The sequence below is a fragment of the Protopterus annectens genome, chromosome 1.part2 (assembly GCF_019279795.1).
Source record: "Protopterus annectens isolate FY-2018-M chromosome 1.part2, PAN1.0, whole genome shotgun sequence".
In the NCBI taxonomy this organism is placed as follows: domain Eukaryota; kingdom Metazoa; phylum Chordata; order Ceratodontiformes; family Protopteridae; genus Protopterus; species Protopterus annectens.
The window spans coordinates 127,065,214-127,084,311 of record NC_056727.1 but is presented as its reverse complement, the minus strand read 5'-3'; the positions used below and the strand labels follow the sequence as shown (position 1 = coordinate 127,084,311).

The following is a 19,098-nucleotide window of genomic DNA, read 5'->3' as shown; positions in this document are numbered from 1 at the left end:
GGAGGGCGAAGCAGCACAGTGCCCTTCAAAAATGCCTTGCAAAGTATGTGCCATTAAACTGGGTTCATTGGCAACGTGAAAAGTGGAAATAGCCACCAACTGGACCTTTATGGTAGCAGCTGCTGAACCTTTATTGAAAAGCATGGAAAGAAATTCCAGAACTGAACAGATCGGGGCTGTGTAAGGATCAATTTACCTTTCATGAGCCCATATGGAGAATCTTTTCCATTTACTGGAATAAATCTTCCTGGTCGAAGGCTTATGGGAAGAAGATAGAACATGAACCACTTCCAGAGAAAAACGATTAAACCTGATCAGTGATGGAAGTGGAGTAGCCAGGCTGTCAACCGGAGGGTTTGAAGTGAGGGATGGAACTGCCCTGACATATGAGTCAGTAGGTCTGGTTGTGGGTCCAGAATCCAGGGTGCGTCCATAAGATAGGGATGGAGAAAGGGGAACCAAATTTGACAAGGCCAGTGTGGAGCAATCAGAATAATTTTGCTTCCCAAGGATTGCGCTTTCTGAATAACCTTTGTCAGCAGAGGAACAGGAGGGAAGGCATACAGTAGACCGGGGGGGTCAATCGTGGACCAGAGCATCCCTGGGTGACTCCCCCTGAGGGGGAATAAGGGTGAAGTAGCTGCTGCACTTGGTATTGAGGGGACTGGCAAATAGGTCGCAGCAAGGCTGACCCCATCTGCGGAAAATCTGCTCCACAACTTGACTGTTCAGGGACCACTCGTGAGGCATAAGAATAGCTCTGCTCAACCTGTCGGCGATCACATTGGACTTCCCCAGAATGTGCGTTGCTGCAAGAAAACATTGGGAAGACACTGCCCACTGCCACACTCACATGGCCTCTCTGCAAAGGGGATAAGATCTGGTTCCACCTTGTTTGTTCAGATACCATACCACCGACATATTGTCTGAGTGGATCGCAATAGTCCCGACAGGAAGAAAGCTCTGAAGTACTTGCAACGCTAGTTGCACTGCTCTCATCTCCAAGATATTGATATGCAGATGTATCTCGTGTTCTTGCCACATGCCTTGGACTGCCCTGCCGAGATAATGCCCCCTCCCCCATCTGGGAGGCATCCGTGGTCACTGTGGCAACAGGAGGGGATGGAACGAAGGGTTTCCCCACATTGAGGTTGCTGGTGTGAAGCCACCAGCGTAGATCCTGCTTGCACCTGTCTGTGATCATTATGAGATGAGAAAGTGGCATATTTTGTAGAGACCACTGGGCGAATCATGTGTAGCCTCGCAAGAGAGACCAGCAAATTGTTGAGGCCATCGTCCCTAACAATTTCAGAACCGTTTTTGCCTTCACTTCCTTTTAATGGAGCAATGTGTTTACCTGATGTTGCAAACCTTGAATCCTTTCTTGAGGTAAAAACACTCTCATGCGCATGGTGTCTAACTCAGCGCCCATAAAGGTGACATGCTGTGAGGGCGACAAGGCAGACTTTTCCCAGTTTAGAGTGACACCCAATTGTTGACACAGATTGATCGTGGCATCTCTGGTCTGTAGTAGTAGATGCCTGGTGGTGTCAGAGAGGAGCCAGTCATCCAGGTACAGAAACACTTAGAATCCCTGACGTCTCAATGGAGCTCTCACCACTGCCATACACTTGGTGAACAGCCTGGGGGCTGTGGTGAGACCAAAGGGCAGGGCTCGAAAATGAAAATGACTGGCTCCCAGCTGGAAGCGTAGGTGACTTCTGGATGTCCTGTCCATTTTTATATGTTAGTAAGCATCCTTGAGGTCGATGGAGCACATCCACAATTCTTTTTCCAGCAATGGGAGAATAGATTGCAGTGTGACCATTCGGAACTTGGACTTCTTCACGTGGAGGTTTAAGCAGCTGAAATCCAAGATGGGTCTCAGATCCCCTGTTCTTTTTGGCACCAAAAAGAATCTGGAGTAAGTCCCTAATCCTGGTCTGAGGGGACATGCTGGATGGCTCCTTTTTCTAGCAGCTTTTGACTTTCTGAAGCTGCGGAATCCCTTTGATTGGGTGGAACATCTGGGATTCTTTTGATCGGCGGTGGGGGAGAAGAAAATGAAATGTGATATCCTCCAGAAATAATTTTTAATACCCACTGGTCCTGAGTGATGTGCTGCCAGGCTTCTGGGTATAGTGAGATGCGACCCTCGACTGGCTCTGGAGAAGCACAGTCGGGTCACCCATCAGGAGCGCTGGTAGGAAGGACCACGAAAGGAGTAGCGGTCTCCCTGGTTACGAGGGCTTCCTCTGCCTCTAGGGTGACGTCTACCTGAGTTGCCACCCCCTCCCCTGCCCCTGGAGGGGGATTCACTTTGTGCGTCAGGGAAAAATCTCTGCGATTTCTTGAACCACATTTTCCCACCCTCCTGGCTCTTGGGATAAGGTCTAGAAGGCATGGAAAAACAGACTCCCATGGCAGACAGAGTTTTACCCTCTTGCTCGCACCTAGTGAGAGTGTCTTTCAACTTGGTTCTGAACAAGAAGGAACCATCAAAAGGGGCATTGGTGAATGTAGACTTAAAGGCCTTCGCGAAATTACAAAGGCGCATCCAGGAGTGTCTCCTGAGAGAGACTCCAGAACTCGCTGACCTACTCGCTCCTTCGGCTGCGTAGGAGATCAGCCTCATGGAGGAGTTGGCTATATAATTTAAGGTAGACATCTGAACATTGACTTTCTGAGCCACTGCGTCAGATATGTTACCTTGCAGAGTATCTCCAAGCTCTTTCAGGAAATCTCTTTGGAGCCTTGTAAAATGTGATAAATAATTCAGCGACCGCAGAGTAAAGGCCGCTGAAGAAAACATACGCTTCCCATACCGGTCCATGGTCCTAGACTCCTTGTTAGGGGGATGGACAGTAGATGAAGTCTCAGCCAGTTCCTTCTTGGTGGCAGCTGCCACCACCATGGCATCTACTGGGACGCCTTTCATAAGAAAGTCTTTGTCAGCAGGGGCGGAGAGAAATTTGTTGGGTCTCCTGGGGACTGGTTCCACAGTGTCAGGGGTTTCCCACATCCTACGACAAACCAGATCCAGGAGTTCGTCGAAGGGTGGAGAGACCCAAGAGGCGGAAGGCTGAGCCCCAAAGGTCTTCAGGAACACAGACTCCTCTTCGGGGGGGGGGGGTTTGAGGGCCAGTTGCCTCTCTGCTACAAGATCTCTAGGATATCAAAAAAGGAGACATCCTCAGAGGACGACTTGGGGGACCCCTCTGATTCCTCAAGGTCAGTGTCTGACGTGAGACACTCATCTTGGGAGTCTAAGTGCTTCCTCTTGCATGTCTTTTTCTGGGGGGCTCCTCAGGCACAAACTCTGGTGAGCTCCCAGAAAATGGGGGACCACTCATGGGTGTCTCCTGAGGCCTTGGGTCTCTGCTGTCCAAAGATAGAGGGCGATCAGAGACTGTTACCAGGGCTGGAGGGGAAGAGTGTCAGAACTGTATGATGCAGCTGAGGATCTGGCCAGCATGCTCCGCATGACCTCGAAAGCTGGTTCCCCCCCAGCTCCGAAGATCGACTAACCATGGAATCTCTCGGAGAAGGGGGGACAAGGTCTGAAGCCGAAGCAAGAGTCTGGCTCACTCGAGCCGAAGAACCGAGTGGGAGGCTGGAAGCTGAAGAGTGTCCCGAGGCCTCCCCTTTGGGTCCGACCAAGAAACCATGAGTCCTGGACCCCATGGACGGAACCAATGGGTTGGAGCTGAGATCGGAGCCGACAAGCCAGGATGGGCCATCAGAGCCAACCTAGAAGCATCATATGGCGCCGACCGCTCTGGCTCCGAAGGCTGGGATTTGCTCGGAGGATCTATCAACGATGGATGGGTGACTGGCTCCAGAGCCGACTGGCTGGAGCCGAAAGCAATTTAGCCAGCAGTCTCTGCACCACTCTATCCACATCTACATCAGAGTGTGTCCTGGAGGACCTAGAGGACAAGGTGGGAGATCTAGACCTCCTCTCAGAAGGAGACCTGCGAGGAGGAGAGACCAGTCTAAAAACTGGAGACCGGCTCCAAGCTAGCATCTCCGTCATCGGCTCCGAAAAACTGGGAGCCGATGTAGGTCCTGTAGCTTCAGAAACTTCCTTCGGCACCAAAGACAGTGGAGTCGTGGATGCCACAGTAGATTTGGTAACTTTCTTCAGAGGCTCCGATAGTACAGACGGAGCCAGAGAACATTTCTTTGCTTTAGATGTTTTGGCGGGAGAGGACTTAGCACTAGAAGACCTCTCCAAATCTTCCTCAAAGGAGGGTTTCAGCAGACCCTTCAGTATCAGCTTGTTCTTCCGTTCTTGAAGAACACGAGGGCTGAACGCATGACAAAAAGCACAAGATTCCTGAAGGTGTATAGCCCCCAAACAATAAACACATACCGAATGCCCATCGGTAATAGACATCTTGTACCCACATTTACTATACTTCTTGAAGCCCGAAGGCTTATGTTCTTTATATCTTTAGACATAGTAGGCAGGACACTAAATACGACACCACAGACTAACCAGCAAAAAGAGCGGAAACAATAACTAAAACTCCAGACAACACACCAGGACATCTAACTCAAACGGTCCTGAAGGACAAACAACACTAAGAAGGACTAGGTCCTCTAACTTAAACGGTCCTAGCCCGGAGGGGATAGGTACCTAAGCACAAGACAAACACAGAAGGGAAACAAACAACCAAGGGAGGACTAGGTCCTCTAACTGAAACGGGCCTAGCCGGTAGGGAGATAGCTGAAGGGATACCAGTAAAGTAGATAAAGAAACAGAAGGAGTGCAAAACTGCTTAACAACCACAACACACACACAGACACAGCTATGAAAATAGCTTTTGGAGCAAAAAATTAGTCAATTAAGGCACAAAAGTTATATTTGGCCACAGCCAAGAGCGAGACCATGTCTGAGCTTTGCGAGTGGCAAACGAGATCTGGGGAAAGGGAGCAGTGCAGTATGGGATACCTCTTAGCCCAGCCAATTGAAAGACTTCGAGCTAGAGTATGGCCGAGTCGGAGCCAAGATTCGGCTCCGAACCCACGGGTAAGAATGTAGGTGAGATTGGACTACATAACATCATCTGTTTTGTCTAAGTATGTATATAGATTTACTGTTTATAGAGGCATTTTCTAACATTGGGAGTTTTTATTTAGTTGAATATGTATATTTTAATATAACATGGAATATATATTTTTGATATGCAATGTAGGAAAGGTAGCGATGTTGAAATACTATAGGAATAACAATATATAGTTCATATTTTGAGTGCAGGGCACTTTAATGAAAATATGGGAGTGATGAACTATTTCAATGGGACAACAATTGCATTCTATTTGATTTGTAATAATTATATTTATTGAGAAGTAATTATATTTAATTGGATCTAATTATTTAATGTATATAATGAACAGCTGCTTGTGTGGAAAATATCCCTTGAAAGCGCAAGCCGAGGTACCAGATACACCAGTAAAGCTTCTTTCCAACTGTTTCCTGGTGCAGAGTTGTGTGTTTTTTGAGATCCCAGTTACCAAACTGAATAAATAAATAAATATCCATTGGAAAAACTCAACAAAATGAATGGCAAGTGACTGGACATAACTTATTGATTGCCAACAGATTAAAAAAAAAAAACTTTTAAAACATGCTTTTTTTGGGGGGAGGCAAGTCCCTTTACACCTTCACACCTCCCTGCTAATTATGTATACCAACTCAGAGATCACACTACAGTGGGGAATAGGCAAATTCTAAGGTACCCACTTTACTGTGTACTTGAACAGAAAAAAGGTACACTTCATCAACTGATTTTTAATCAGCTGTACCAGATTTTTTTCCTTGTTTGACAATTTGTCTTTTGACAACTTGTATGTAAATCCACATATATAGACACACACACACATACACGCACGCACACACGTATCATAAAGTCTCACAAGATATGCCTATAGATCAAATCTGAGAGACCTTGGCAAAGTAGAGCACCATCAAGCATGAGAACATCGGGAGAGAAATACAGGTCAAAGGCCACTGGCTTCTGAATGCACAATAAACATTTGCTTCATTTTCATAGATCTAAATGTGCTGCTACACTTCCCAGTAATGTGTCACGGGATACTCATTGGCTGACAGTGCTTCTTTAACATGCCACAGGGCACTTTCATTGTACAGTGATCCAGTGTTCTAAAATGTAACTGCAACACAGAATATGCTAAAAATAAAACTCTATGATGTAAAGGCAAAGTGCTGTTTTAGCTCATGCATTTAATTTGTTTTTAACAAATTTCACATTAAATAATTTTCAGCTTGCTCAGCTAAGCTATGGGAGCCACACACACACTGTTATACTTCACAAATGAATTAGCCAGATCACTGGTCAAAACTGTGACAAACTACATTCTCACAATCAGCACTGCTGCTGCTGCTGCCCATATATATGAATGGTGACTGTCCTTAGCAGGATATGGTAAATGTACACTGATGAGTCAGGTAAAAGCCAAAACCTGCCACACCCAAATGAGATTTGCACCATGAGCGGACAGGTGATCCGCTGTGGCAACCCCTAACCGGGAACAGCATTACTTCAGGCTAAGTTCAGCGTCTACCAGTGTAGCCTTAGAAAGTAAATAAAACTTGATCAAGATTATTTTATACATAAAAACATACATATTTTCCAAGGGTAATGACAGCTCTCCAGTATTAGCACCTCCTTCAGTGCCTTTGCAAATTGATAGTACTAACATATCAAGAACACAATTACTGCTCATCTTTAAAACAAGCCAATCATGAAATATCTGTATGGTAGCAACAGCCTGAGCAGCAGCTCTTCAAATGCTAAAAGAGAAAAGTAATTTTTATACCATTCCAAGGCATATATCCTTATGTAATAATAAATAAACTACCAGTCACAAGCACTGAAAACTGAATAACAAAATTATTTGAGATAAATAAAATCAAGCACTGTACTTGGTAAAGCCAAATATACAAACCATTAAAATGTGTAAAAATAAAATGCAAAATAATTGACTTTAAATAGACATAGGACATAAAGATTCTATCTAGCAGTTTATTTGTCCCTATCACTACCAGAAGTTAAAAAGATATACTGAATTCTGGCAGCTTTTAACCCCGAATTCCAAACAGCAGATATACAATTTCACAAGCAGAATAGAAACCAATTTGTGTTCTGTTTAAAGAGTCCAATCCACTGTGAACAGCCTAGAAAGTAAGACAGTATCTGACTGCAACTGTCTTTCTCTCTACTTAAAAGAGTTGAAAATCAATCCTTCCTGTTTGAATTTAAAAGCGGATGATTCTGGCCTTGTTTAATTTATTTATTTATTTATTTTTAACTTGGGGAGATACGAGTCCAACAAGCTAATGTTCAAATAAGGTACTATAGGTACATACTACAAACATACACATTCAAGCAGCAGATGGAGTTTCAGATTAAAAACTTGCAGTGCACATTTTTCAACATGATGTAAGGCTTACAACCTCAGTTTTAAGAAAAGAAAATAATTACTATTGCTTTAGTTTAATATGGCTTCTTTAAAACAACAATTTTATACATCAATAGAAGCATCTGTTCTTGGGGTAAGGGGACAAGAGAGGCTAAGCATTAATTCAGATTGAAGTAAAATCAGGTATTATTTTCTGTCCACTTTAAGCCGATTTAAAATCAGATGTTTGGTTTTCAGAAAAAAACTTCTGACACTGTGGTATGCTATGAAACCTTGTCTGAAACAGACTGTGCCTGTGGCACATAGGGATGAAGCCTTGATGACAAGTCCAAGCAACTGGAATTCAAGTAGGTTGGGTGCTTGATAGTTCAGGTGGATGGGTGTGACCATCCTGAGCAGAGAGACAGTGAGCCTCAGTTCACTAATACCCTATGCCCTGTAAGATGACCAAGCCTCCTGGGGGGATGGCGGGGGATTAAGTGTGGGGACTAGACTTCAGTAAGGTGTAGGCATGACCAAAAAAGCTAGTGATGACAGCTTTTAGCATGTATGTCTCAAATGTCCCGCTGGGCAAGCAAGTGCTCATGTCAACATCAGGGGAGGCATTAAGAGGAGAAACAAACACTCTTATTGTGGGGATTCTGGCCAGATACCCCTCATCCTTAGGGAATGAACAGGCTCAAATTGAATTGTGGAGTGTTTTATTACTGGGGGGTTTTAGGGAAAATGGCTTGAAATATGCTGAATTCAATAAAGTTTATCAAACAATGCTGACATTTTGTAAGCAAGGACAAAAATATGCCACAATGTGCAGCAGTTAATAGTGCTGTTATATACTGCTTGGTTCTCCAGTTTGGTTTCAAGATGGCATAACTTCTGTGCAGTTTGCATGTCCTTTCACTGTCCATGTGGGATTTTAGTCAGGTACTGCATTTTCCTCCTACAACTCAAAGACATGATGTACGTGAAATGGCAATTCTTCAAACTGCTTCTATGGTGCGTCTGTGTGAGTGTGAAAGAACGCGTGTCTGAGTGCATGTCTCCCTCTCCTAAGACAGACTAGTAACCCATCCAGTGTTAGTTTCCTAAATTAGCCTTGCTTTTGGATGCCATAACAAATGTATGATGTGATCACAAAACTAAGATCACCAACATAATCACTTTTCCCTCTGCACCACACCTCTGCTATTTAAATATACTAACTCTGTGACTACTGTCCTCTCAACAAAATTAATTCTCAAAGAGACCACATTGCAAAAGTTAGTATTCCAATAGTTGTGATTACACTTTTTAATGTTGATCACTAATTCATCACATTTCTCCCTAACGCCTTTCTCTGTCTTACACTCAAGTCCCGGGATAAGTTCCAGCGCTCCCATTACTATGAAATGGATAAAGCAGGTACTGGAGGATAAGTGAATGAACACAGTATTGGTGATTAATCTTTAGGTTCATAGGTTCATACTAGGCTATCTGCCCTAAGGCATTTATAAGCCTAGCCAGACTGTGTTTGGCTTTCGCCACCCATTTTAAATTAATTTTGCTATGCCCTTTTTCGAGGTTAGTATACTGTGGAGGTTGCAACTAGTAGGCAATGCTATCATGAAAACTAGGAAGACGATGTAAAGATCAGTTTTACATATCAAAAAGCTCAAGAATGGAATAGTGGATGGAAACTGCAATTAAGTGCTTATAATAAAATATTACAGTGAAACCAGGCTTACAGCATACATAACTATACATAGACAGGAAACATAGATGGCAAAATTCCTTAATACAAGCTATTTTATTTGAGAGTCAGCTCTCATCCCATTAAAGATGCTGATCCAGACTGGGTTGCGGGCTCTGCCAACTTTGCTTCTGACAGCAGAAAAAAAGTGTTTCAAAAACATGAAGTAGAACAGCTCACGTCTATCAACTTACCTTCTGTACTCATTCAGAACAAGGTTTCGAAATGTATCCTTTGAAATAACATTGAAAGATTCAATTACTTCATATGAATCTGCTTCTGGAAATTTTTCTGAAAAAAAAAATAATTTTCATTACAGCATAAAAAATTTATGTATGGCCCCAAACTATCCTTCTCTTAAAATTCCAGTTTTTTATACTAGACATAACAGCTTGTGCCAAACATCCCATTTCATAAAATCTAACCTGCTTTACCCTCCACCAAAGAAACTGTCCAACTTGAATTTATTTGCTTCATGTATTCTGAACAATTCAGAATCCGCATAAATGGATCCAGATCTATAATGCGCACAGAAGTCGTAAGCAGTCTCTCACTGCTAAAGTTCTAGATACTGATCATGTCCTTCAACTTCTTCATAAGCAATACTAACAAAGAAGAGAAAGAATGTTTCCAAAAAAAGATAATGCTACATCTCTTTCTCTCTATCTCTGTAGACGAGATCCCCCAAGGTGCTAGAAGGGGAAGGCTGATTCAGATATCAAATTAAGATTTCAACCTGTACAGTACATGATCAACTGTCTTATGATGTAAACTATAACCCAGATTAATGACTGTCTATAGACACTAAAACTATCCGGCTAAATGTGTATCTTAACATTAGTCAATAATATAGGTTCATAGGTAGTCACTAGACTTGCATTGAGAAGCCTCATCCAAATTCCTAGTTGCCCCAAGCACTATCTGGTTAGATGACTTGCTCAGAATCCAACAGCAGGTAAATGAGAGCGAAGAAAATCAAACTGCACTACAGGGAGCTCACAGCCTTAAACCCTCTGCAATAAGACTGGCCTCAAGGGAATTGAACCCATGCCTTTCCTAGTGACATTCTCTCAACCAGTCCATTAGAAAGGGCAGCCACAGAAGCACTTTGCTTCTTGGGGACTTTTTTTCAGCCAGATGTCATTACTACTTACCATAAGATCATCAAAGAAAAAAAAAAAACAAATAGATTCAGAAGGCAAAAACAAAGAGAAATATGGATCAAAACAGCCAAAGGGTACTCCTCTGTGTATGACCAATTTCACAAGGTTTTTGAGTGTGAACTGTGGGAACATTTCTTGGTCCATTCCACCCAAGTGATGGTGGTGGGTGCTCACTGACTCCTGCTGGAATGGTTGTAAAGTTTGCATATATGTAATTACTATACATAAATAACAGATAAGTTATTTCTGTATCAGCTGATATATTAGGGGACACTTTTTTGGCGGGTCTATGACTGCAACAATGTTTCCTTTCATTCTCAAGAGGTTACCCTATGATCACAAACAATTACTTCCTTTTGATACACAACATGATGTGGCATGCCACATTAGTGCACATAGCCCTAAGTCAGTCAGTTCACTCCAACCACTGAGTAAGCACACATATCAACATTTAAAATCTAAAATGCCAGAAAGTTATATAAATATATAATCTTAAAACTTATAGTAGCTGCTTGATTAAAAGCTCCTTCAGACACAGAGGACTGGTGGGAGGGTAATCAGAAAGCAGTGAGGAGGACACCTCACAAATCAGTTAATACATTATAATATACTGACTAAATTGTTGATCAAGGCTCAGCTTACACTGCATGTGGGGGATCAGCTCCAAGAAAAAAACAATTCAAAATACTCAGAAGCAAACCAGCTCCACTGGCATACAGAAATAAAGCCTTGACTACAACCCATGCAACCAGAGTTCAGTTAGCACCTCAGGCACCTGTTGCACAGCTGTGGGGGATTCATGGAGGAGGTAAGGGAAGCATGTGTCCAAAACTATTCTCCATGGCTGAACACCAGGGACTGAATAAAAGGTACTATCTATTTGGGGGGGGGGGGGGGTAAAGGCCACTGATTATATTATGCAGAGGTCTGAACATACATTGTGGTAGTCCTTTACATGACTGACCCCCACTGATGCTACATACAAGCACATATGCAAATGGGGGATATTAAGATTTATTATAAAATCAGAACCTCTGCTGTGTTAACAAAGACATCAGCCAGTTTGCCTAACTCTTGCATCAACAGTACAGCTCTTACCTCAGGGAACATATCAGTTCTGTGGATGACCAGAAAGGTAAGTTCAGTGGTAAGCAAGAGGACCCTCAGTATCAATGTGTACACCAGCTTCCCCTTCTCAGCTTCTTGAAGGGGATAATGGCGCTAAACAGCAATGCAAAACAGAAGTCAGATATTACAGAAAAAAAAGTTACAAGCACACACTAGCAACACAGCTTATTTAATGGACGTACAATGGTCAGTCCAATCAGGCATCAAAGAATTACTGTAAATTTTAGTAGACTTTAAAGCACTGGTGGCTAACCAACACCACAAGCTGAAGCAAATGCTGGAGTAGCATTCACTTAAGTTGGGCGTAGCACAGTAGGCAGCCCCTTGTCATTAGCAATGCATTACTGAGCTACAGCATGAGTCACACAACCAGAACCAGATATTACTGCAAAAGATTGTTCAAAGAGGAGGCAGAGGTCGAACTCCCCACAGATGCATCAAATCTTGGAAGACCCTGATCTAGTTTATATTTGTGAGGGTCTGCCCCTGTTCTGCTCAGCTTGTATGCCACACAATTGTGTTCTGACATAATGTAGGATGCCTGTAGAGTAAAACTGTGTTGTGAAGCTATATCCCAAGTTAACATGGCTAGCTTGCATGCAAAGGGAGTATGATCTTGCTTGTAACTGTAACACATGACTGTGGTATTGTTTGTAACAACTTGCAAAGGTCCTGTGGACCAAAGACAATTCAGAGAGTTGAGTGGCTTGATCAGAGCAAGCATCTCTTTTATCTTTATCTGCTTGCATCTGTCCTTGGTGTCCCACACACAAAGTCTGAGGCACCTACGGAGACAGATTCCTTTGGAACATGGCAGGGAGAAGGGGAGACCTGCATTTAGAGATAACTGTTGTCTGCATCAAGTAACTTCTCTTCTGACAAACCTCAACACTGTGATTTAAAAAGACAGGGGGTGTTGTTGCTGGGAACAGAAAGACTTCAGATGCCACTGTGTCTTTCTCTTGTGGAGTCTTGCCAGGGGTATCAGGAGAATCACTGGAGCCATGACCCAAAATCCTGAGGTATTCCCTTGCAGTGATCGAAGTCTGAATGAAAAACCCTAAAAAATAAATCTACATATAGATCTATTTTTTCCTGCGGAAGAAAAGCTTTTTGAACTGAGGTGTCTAGCTGACATCCCAGAAACACAATCCTGTGAGGAGGAGTCAAAAAAGACTCCTCCTCACAGGAGTCAAGAAAGACTTAAGAATGCTCTCTTGGAATCCCAACTTGTGTGTAAGAGATCTCTCAGTCAACAAAGAGATTTCTGACACTTTGAAAAAGACTTTGCAAAGATAAGCAAGTGGTCTAAATAAGAAAACTGTGGATACCATTGTAGCCTGCAGTGAGCTCTGACTGGAGCTAGACAATTTTACACCACCACTCTTGGTTCAAAGGTTAAGGCACAGAACTGATAATGTTATCCAGACAAACAAAACCTTACAAAAAGCCTGAAATCTAGATGAATAGGGATGTGATGATAAGCATCTTTTAAATCTAAGGTTACCAAGAAACTTGAATGAGGAAGAAGAGGCAGCAGGTTCTCAAGTGACATCATTTTGAATTCGGGCACCATCGCAAACATGCTTAGGAAAGAAAGATCCAGAAAGTGATCTCCAAGTATCTTCTTCCTTTGGCACTGAAAACATCCTTGACTAAAACCCTTTTCCCACCTGGGAAGGAGGAAAGTACAGTTGTGTAAAATCTTACCATAATAGTACATGTCCTTCTCTTCACTGTTGCAGTATTCCAAACAGAAGGGATCTCCCACACAGGGCAGCCTGATACTTAGCCAGTATACAAAACCCTAACTATCTCATAAGCACCGTACGTCACACTTATGCTCCCAGCACAGAATGTAGGGCATAAAAGGGATGTACAAACACAACTACCTAGAACTGAACTGCCCCAGAAGAGAACAATCTTCATAGGACAAAGGAGTCCATGCACGTCCAGAAGGAAAAAAGCAGAAGAAAATGGGGGAACCCTCAGCCAAAAGGGAATCAAAAACAAGAACTAGAACAAACAAGAGGCAGTTGGAGGGAGGTAGTGAATACTGCCAGAATGAAGAGAAGGACATCTACTGTTATGGTAAGATTTTACACACCTGTATTATATCCTTCATCACTGCTGCAGTATTCCTTAAAGAAGGGGGTTTAAAAAAAAAAAAAAAAAAAGATCAAGAAACAGAATGGGAGGTGGAAAGCTGAGAAGAGCCCCCTCAACAGACCCATATAAAATGGTTTCAGCAAAACTTGCTCTGGCTCTAGAAACCACATCCAACTTATAATGCTTAGTACAGGTATGCACTGAAGACCAAGTTGCAGCTTCAAGGATGGAATTGGTATCCAGACCCTTGAAGAAGGCACCAGAATAGGCAACAACCTTAGTAAAATAAGCCATAACAGAAGTAGAAAGAGCTCTGCCATGAAAAGTTCATAGGTAAGCACTAGCTAACTGCCCTTGTGGACCATTTTATGTCTAGCCAGTTAACCCATATGAGAACACCTTAACCATTATGCCAACAAAAGGAAATGACCTTAGATATCCAGGAGCAGATGGTTTGCTTAGAAACAGCCAAACACCGAATGTTTTGCGATGAAAGGAAACAAAAAGCTGATCAGACTTATGAATGTCCTTAGTTTTATCTAAACATTACCTGAGCTGTCAGTGCAAATCCAAGGTTTGCAGGACCCTCTTACTAGCAGACTGAGGAGAAGGGAAAAAGAAAGGGAGTTGTATCAACTGATTCAAGGATAACTCATTTACTACCTTGGGCATAAAAGAAAGATTGGCACGAAGGCACACCCTACCCCTGTGAAAAAACAAAAAAAGGAGGAATGGTCATAAGGGTCTGGAGCTCAGAAACCCTCCGAGCTGAAGTAACAGCCAGCAACAAAACAGTCTTCCAGGTACAATGTTGCAAAGAAGCAGAATCTGCAGGCTCAAAATGAACCTGAGTCAATTTTTCCAAGACAAAATTAAGATCTCAAGGAGGAGGTGGAATTGGTTTCCTTGGAGGCCTAATATGCAGGACAACTTTAAGAAACTGTTTGACCTCAACACAAGAAGCCAAAGGAGGACTCAAGGGCAGACGAGCAGAAATGGCTGACAAATGGGCTTTCACAGAAGAAAAGGCCAGGCTGGAGCAACTCACACAAATAAGAGAAGACCAGACGGATCCCAACTGAAAAAGGATCCTGGTTATGAGCATAGCACAAGACAGAAAATCTTTTCCATTTGGACATGCAAGATTTTCTGGTTGAGGGTTTCCTTGCCGCCTGTAAAACCCTGAGCATGTCCTCAGAAAAGAGGTGCCTGAAGGGGATCAAAACCCTATCACCCACAGTGTCAGCTGAAGAGTGGACATATGAGGATGGATGAGAGAGAGCCCTTGTACTGTGTGAAGAGATCCAACGGGTGAAGTAACTTGTGGTGACTGCCCCTTGCAAGATGCATTAAGAGAGGACACCAGTGCTGTCTTGGCCAAAAAGGAGTTACTAGCAAAATTTTTAGGGAGTCAAGCTGAATCTTCTGCAGGATTCTTTGAAGCAGAGGAAGAGGAGGGGAAAACATAAAGAAACATCTACTTCCAAGGAAAGAAAGGGCAAATGTCTTCCACACAGGCACTCTGGAACAGAAGACAGGAAGCTGCCTGTACAGAGGGGAAGAGAAAAGATCTACCAGAGGAATATCCCATCGATGGACAATGTCCAGATACACATCTCTGTGAAGCATCCATTCATTAGCTTGTGTTTTGCATCCTTCTCAGAGAGGCTGCCACTAGATTGTGCTCTGAAGGAATGTATACTGCCTGAAGAGTCAACTCAAGCTGAGAGCCACCTCCCAAGCTTGAACAGCCATCCTGCAGTGGAGGTACGATTTTGTGCCTCCCTGCTTATTGACATACCACATTACTGTAGTGTTGTCTGTGTACACCTTTAAGGGGCCTGGACAGAACATGGGGTGAAAAGCTTGAAGGGCCAGAATCAGAGCTCTCGTCTCTTTGATGTTGATATGGTCTGACTTCTGATAGAGGGGGCACAGACCCCGAACTTTCAAGTGACCAAAAGAAGCCCCCCACCCCATATCTGAGGCAGCTCTGAACAGTTCTTGAGATGGGACTGGAGGTTGAAAGGGCAGGCCTGGGTTGATAGCAAACTGTTGAATTCACCACTCAAACTCTTTCTTTAGAAAGGGAAGGAGAGGTACACTGTAATCCAGAGGATGACAATACTGCAGCCAAACTGATTTAAGGTACCACTGAAGGTTTTGCATATGCAGTCTGGCAAGAGGGAGCACTGGAATAGAAGATGCCATAAATCCCAGGGCCCAAAGAAACTCCCTGGCTAGCATGGCAGTCAGAGAAAGAAGAGAATGAAAGAAAGCTGTCAATGACAAAATATTTGGAGGTGGAAGAGAGTCCAACATTGTCACTGTCTGAATCCTGCATCCCAGATGCACAAGATCCTGAGATGGAGTTAGAAAGGACTTTTGGAAGTTGATAGTGAACCCCAGACTTTAAGAGAGATGGTGAACCCCAGATCTTATAACATGCGACTGTGAGAAGGTACCTGAAGTGTAACAGGTAGTCTAGACAAGGAAAAATCTGAATGCCTTGGAACCTACAGAAAGCAATCACAGGAGCTAGACAGTTTGTGAATACCCTTGGGGCAGAAGAGAGGTTAAAGGGCAAAACAGAGAGCTGAAAGTGAAAGGAAGGCACAGAGAAATAAAAAAACTTCCTGAAAAGGGGGTGAATAGGGATATGAAGGTGAATATCTTTCAGATCCAAGACAGCAGAAAAGCCAAGGGTAGTAAAAGAGGAAACAGGATATGAAGAGCAAGTATCTGACAAAAGGGAGTTTGAGAAATGTGTTGAGCAAGTAAAGATCCAGAATGGGTCTCCAGCTGCCTTCCTTTTGAATAACCAGGAACGTCCTGGAATAAAAACCCTTTTCCACGTGGGAAGAGGGGACAGTTCGAATGGTTCCTTGGCTCACCAGAGACTTTAAAACCTTCAAGAAATGAGGAAGTTGCTTTAGAGGAGGTTGAGAAATCCCTGGGAAAGGAGGGAGAGACTTCCATACCATGAAGTAACCCTGACGATTAACAGAAAAAACCCAACAGTCTGAAGTGATGAGAGGCCAATTTGGAAGACAAAGGGAAAGCCGATGGGACAAAGGAACATGGTCTGAGAGAAGAGAAGGCCTATCAGATAAAGGAGGCTTCTGGGCTACAGAAAAATGAGAAGCCTTAGTAGAGGGGGCCCATTATCACCCTTCCTGCCCTTGGAAGCCTGGCAGAGTTGCCTGTGAACAAAAGCAGACCTAGAAGGATAATTCCTCTGGAACTTAGGGAGTAGGAGAGACAAAAATATGTTTAAGGTCCTGCAAGGCTTTGCCTTTCTCTAAAACAGACTAAAACAGGTCAGCAGCAGGAGTTCCTAAAAGATGTTTATTATCCAAAGGAGCATCCAACAACTTGGCCTTTGTCGAAAGATTTTACTCTTCTAACATATTCTGGAAGAATCACACCAAGTTCTTGTAAGCAAGTAAAACAGCTTTATTTTACATGCATGGAGACCTGCTACATGATAGTAATATGCCAGCAGTCTGGCTACTTGTACTTTAAGTTCTCCTTATATAGACCCTCCTGCACGTACATACACGTAGCACAGAGGACTTTCATTAAAATTGATAGTTTGATTACTTGTTTTTACCAGCCAGTACCACAGTTATTCTTGCACCATTAACTTTCTTATCAGCAGTTTAAGATTAACTTCTGCATTCCTCAGTGATCAACATTTTCCAGAACATTTCAGTTTGCACACAGTGAACATTTTTCTGCTTAACCCTTTAAATACAGAATACAAAATATGTTGACTTCAGTATTTTTCCACATTTCCCCCTTACAACATTTTGTATACTGTTTATTTTACACAATCCCAGATACGTTGTATACCTTCTCATAATCAGAGAAATATGCTTTTGTAGCATTGGCAGAGATAACCTTCGATATTATCATTTTGATACATGGTATGCAACAGCAGCCAAGCAGCAAAAATATGATTGCACCAACACATACAGCAATTAAAATGTTCATCAACACAGAACCCCAGTTTCCAAATAGATTTTGGAAAAAGTCAGTCAAGGGGTTTGGACCAGGTTTAGTCAGTTCAGAAACTTGTTGAATTATTTCAAGATGGCTCTGAATCGCGTGCTCGTTATCAGGAATGAACGAGCAGCACTCCTCGTGTATCAGAGCGCAAGTACCTCCTTTCGCCGCTAGGGTGAAATCGGCCATACGGTTCTGCAACACTACTGTTCTCATCGCCGTTAATTCGTCCGTCACCAATTCTAGCGCTGAAAATGTCGCATTACTCAGAGCCTCTAGCAGTTTTGACAGTTTTCTCAGTTCCCAGATGGATTTTACTGTCCCATATGCTGGCAAAATACCAGCCCAAGCAATTACATCATCGCCTAGGTCCATATGTGAGAGTCCTTTGCTGCTGACGTGTGCCAAGTCATGGTGATAAATCCATGACGCATCAATGTTACCAACGGGATTAATAGGTTTATTAAGAGAACGTGCATTTCGTATTTTACCTTGAGGCAACGCATTTGCGTGCCTGATAGCTGGTATCAGATATCTCAAAAAACAACTTCCTGACCAGCCATATGGTAACCATTTATATGCTTTCCTACCACAAATAAAATAACAATCATTTGTTTTGATGGTAATATTGGTTGCAAATTCATAACTCCCATTTGGCTTTAGCCCTTAAATAACAGGCCATATACATACAGCATTTTTCAACAAAACTAATATCATTTACATTGATGTCTTTTTATAGCTCCAAACTTGGTCTCACACTGCCCTTCTAGGGTACAATTATGAACTATTGTCAAATTACATTGGCTCAGCCCCACCTTAACTTTCCCAATCTTTTGAAAACACACTGTTCCATTTTGGCCCCAGAAGAGGCAGCCACCTTGTCTCTCAGTGGTACTTCTGTGGTTTCAAACAACAAACTATTCCAAGTATCATTTATTCCCAGAGGGGCTGTCCCTAACATTAAGCCACTGTGTACAGTAGGTATTGCAGTACATACCCAACAATTTGAGACATTCATTGAGGATGCATATGCATATTTAATCGCTTGATATGTATTAAAGTTTGGATGCCAGCTGGTGTGTTTTTCTCTTTTTGAATGGCTAGCTTCATTAAAAGACAGAAATGTCCAAAACAGAAATATTACAATCACAATAGTTATAAACAATAAAACATTGCAATAGAACCATTTTCTCTTATTCTCATTATTGTCCTTCATGATTGCTGCTGTCTGTTTGTTCCTCAGGGGAACTCAAGTCTTTATTTAACTGAAAATGTTTTATGATTTTGCAGTGCGTTAGGTGGATCCATGAGGACCTTTCTTTAATCCGAACTGCTGTTGGAGTTGCGATTAGCACCTGGTAGGGGCCCTCCCATTTGGGGATGCCCAATTCTTGCGTTTATTATTTTGATCCAGACCCACTCGCGGTCTGATTTCCGTGATCTTGTCGTCTCTTGAACCTGAAAAACAAACATTCGTTAAACAGCTGTTAGTATTGGTCAGCATTTTCCTCA

General features: G+C 42.8%; 1 protein-coding gene across 1 annotated transcript in view; it reads right to left on the bottom strand.

Moving 5' to 3' along the window:
* The window catches only part of PNPT1 (polyribonucleotide nucleotidyltransferase 1), a 1,644,852-nt gene that overhangs the window by 1,114,037 nt on the left and 511,717 nt on the right, over positions 1-19,098 (bottom strand). Inside the window, exon 12 of the mRNA XM_044055211.1 lies at positions 9,373-9,469. Within this exon, the coding sequence (XP_043911146.1) occupies positions 9,373-9,469 (97 nt within the window). The remainder of the gene's footprint in view (positions 1-9,372; positions 9,470-19,098) is intronic.